Genomic DNA, 3536 nt, shown 5'->3' with positions numbered 1-3536 from the left:
TCTATAACTCGACACCAGCCTCATGACACAATCTTAACACCTTGAACAGCCCTTATAATGCACCAAAAACAGCAGCCCCTTGCACATGCACAAGAAAACGTGAGATGGAGGCATAACAATGCAAAGTTTCATGTCAAACTCATTCACAAACGTAAGCACAAGGTAGATCATAAAATTTTCATGCATAAACATAAACTTCAGCTTATTTATGACGTGTATGATGAGAAAACAAAAATAAAAGCGTGCCTGATGATTAAACCATCAGAAGCTTGAAGATACGCGAGTGGAACGTGAAACTGAGAGGAGGGGAGAAGCTTCCTTGAAGAAATCACCAAGGGCCGAGACTTGCTACTGGATACACGAGGGAGAAGCTACTGAAAGGTGGGGTGGGGGCTGCTAAGTGGAGTATTAGGTTTAGGGTGGCTTAATGGTGTTTTTAAAATAACTAATTAAGCACTAATGGGTCCTAGTATGAAAAATAAAAGATGAAAAGGATTTTGAGTTCATTAAACTTAAAAATAAAACCTCATCAAGCCCAATAACACTCCCAAAAAATATTTCGTTTAGGTATGTTTTTGAAAATATTGCCCGAGCCCTCAAAAAGTACTCCGAATCTTTAAAATTTGCATACCAATCAAAACATAACCCGGCGGGTAAAAATACTCAAGCAAGGCCCAATTTTCAAAAATCATACTTAAAACACCTCATATTAAATAATAAATATTCAACAAAAATATTTTTCCTGAATATCCCCGGTTTTCGTTCCTCGATCAAGAGCGAAATGCAACTTAAACCTTAATGCATGAAACTTTAAAAAAATCGTGAAATAAATCCTAACCATGTAATAATTATGCGTTAAATTCATAAAATCATTAAACACATAATTTAAATAAAAACCCTTGATTGCAAGCATTCAGGTTATGTGCTTTAAATTTCCTGGACCTTAAAATAACACTCACTAGAAAAGCTTGGCAGCCTCGTCTCATGAGTTTCCTCGCACAGATGCAGGAAATAAAGTGTGGCATTTTCTTGTTTCTTACTGCCTCAAAGACAAAAGATTTTCCACTGGGCAGTCGAATAGATATTGACCTCTACCGGAAATCTATCGAAGCTCCATTCAAAGATAGTCAATCCATACCAAGAATGATGTCAAACTCAGGCATCGGGCGTACGATGAGATCTGCCTGAATTACATTCTTCTGTAAACGAAGCTCTTGATTCCTCATAATACTCGTAGTAACCATCTCATCACCAGAAAGAATAGAAACTCTAAAGCCTAAATCCAAATCTTCGGGTAGAATCTTAAGTTGCTTGACAAACGTCTCGGATATGAATGAGTGTGTAGCTCCTAAATCTAACAATGCATAGACAGCTACACCTGAAATAAATATCCTTCCTGCGAAAAATACACCATCAAATCCAATTGAATCGGAAACTTAAAGAATTTTTTTTATCATTTATCACTCAAAATTCTTGAAAATTACCACACTTTACCCTTAATAAATCTCGAATATGCACAATTTGCCAAAAATAATTTTCAAAAATTGTTTTTTATCTTCTTAAAGTTTCAAAATTCTTTCATTTTGGTCCTTAAAATTTCGAAATTGCATGTTTGCCCCCAAATAAATTTTGAATTTAATCAATTTGTGCCCTAAATTCTCTAAATTCATTGTTTTGATCTTTAAAATTCCAAAAATTATGGAAACAGCCACTGATTTTCTAGAATTCGCAAAACAACTCCTGAAGCAATTTAGTCCCTGAACTTTCAAAAATTCTAGATTTTCACTTGGAACTTTTGGTCACCTCTATTTTAGTCCCTGGACTTCTTAAAATTATATTTTAGCCCTTGAAATTATCCGCCTTGCGCAATTAGACCCTTGAGCTTTCGGTTTTTGCATTTTAGTCCCTCTAATTCTTGATTTATGCAATATAAGTCAAATTATTTTGTTCTCTTCATTTTTAAGCCCTAAAATTCTTACATTTTGGTTCAATTCATTCATTTACATTCTTAAAGCTTATATTTTACGTCCAATTTCTATAATTCTCAATGTCATCCCTTAAATCCAATTAAAGTAGAACATGCAACATATTTTCTTCTAGGTTCCTTATTATCCCAATCAATTCTATTAACCAAATTATCATTGCATGCAATAAAAGAAGTGTAAGGACGTTAAGCAACTAGGTTACCATTAATTAAATTCATGTCTGGCTCTGCCTCTGTCTCCTTAGCATGCATGACATAAGCTCTGCCAACAGTTGGTCCTTTCTTCTTTGGGCAATCAATGGCTTTGTACCCTTCCTCCTTGCAAATGAAGCACTTGAATGATCCCCACATGCACCTGCCATTGTTTGGGCAATTGAACTCTTTGCACAGTGTCTTCTCTTCAGATTTTGGGGCGGCTTCAAACTGTGGTGGCTTCTGCTGCCCTGGCTTCTTCAACTGTCCTTGGGGCTTTTTCTGTCATTGAGCAGTGGGATGTCCCGTAAACTGCCTCTTGTTTGGCTGAGAGTTCTGCTGGTTCTACTGCCTCTTGCGCTGCATTTTGAAATCAATATCCTTCAAGGCTTGTTCAGCTTGGAAAGCACAAGCAGTGGCAGCTGCATAATCCACCGGTCTCATCAACATCACATCACAATGTATAGTAGGTTGAAGGCCATCCATGAAATGCCTCATCAAACTTCTTTATAAACTCAACCATAGACATGTCTCCCTGACGGAGACTCATAAACTCCCTCTTCAAGCGTCCCCTCACGTCAGCAGTAAAATATTTCTCATAGAAGATGTCCTTGACTCGCACCAAAGTAAGGGTGGCTAGATTGACACCCTGCTCAGTTCCTTCCCATCAAAGAGAAGCATCATCCCTCAGCATATAAGTGGCACATCTGACTCGATCAACATCCCCCATATCCAGATAACGGAAATGCACCTCAAGAGATATGATCCAACCCTCAACAACAAATGGATCGGTGGTACATGAAAACTCTTTCAGACCATCTTTCTAAATCGATCATACATATCATGTTGTGGCCTCAGAGCCTGCTGGGCCTACTGCTTGAAGAATCGTGCCATACCATCCAGCACTCGAATAGCAGCATCCCTATTGGGAGGTAGCTGAGCATTCTCTTGACGGTTCTCGTGAGTATCATTATGTCTGTCAGTACTAGATGCGCGTCTAGGAGGCATTATATCTAAATATATTCCAAGATCTAAACGTAAAAAGCATGCAATTAAATCTAAACTTTTAACCATTTGACATATAGCGATCATTTATCGAGCAACTTAAACATAAATACTGATTAACTTCAAAAAGCATTTAAACATGTAACTTAACCATATAAACCATGTAAACATGCAGGTGTCATCATTAAAATCATTTAAATATTTAAACTTTCAAACATGAGGCTTGACGACTGAGCTTTCTGGAACTGGCGATGGCACAACTCTTTACAAGAACGTTGCTCTGATACCAACTGAAACGTCTCTAATTCATTTTTCTTTAAAATATACTAGAAATTTTTTATTTTTTAAATCCTCA

At 37.1% G+C, this 3536-nt stretch overlaps 1 protein-coding gene across 1 annotated transcript; it reads right to left on the bottom strand.

The window, feature by feature from the left end:
* Window positions 1–1127: 1127 nt before the first annotated feature.
* LOC142544496 (uncharacterized) lies at window positions 1128–3184 on the bottom strand. Its single transcript, XM_075651539.1, has 4 exons — window positions 3073–3184; window positions 2670–2836; window positions 2188–2458; window positions 1128–1396 (listed from the first exon to the last, which is right to left on the bottom strand). Exons 1-4 carry the CDS (start codon window positions 3182–3184, stop codon window positions 1128–1130), a joined length of 819 nt encoding a protein of 272 aa, XP_075507654.1.
* Between the last annotated feature and the right edge of the window lie 352 nt (window positions 3185–3536).

The sequence above is a fragment of the Primulina tabacum genome, chromosome 5, assembly GCF_025594145.1.
Source record: "Primulina tabacum isolate GXHZ01 chromosome 5, ASM2559414v2, whole genome shotgun sequence".
In the NCBI taxonomy this organism is placed as follows: Eukaryota; Viridiplantae; Streptophyta; class Magnoliopsida; order Lamiales; family Gesneriaceae; genus Primulina; species Primulina tabacum.
The sequence above is the reverse complement of the archived record's forward strand: the minus strand, read 5'-3'. Positions and strand labels throughout refer to the sequence as shown.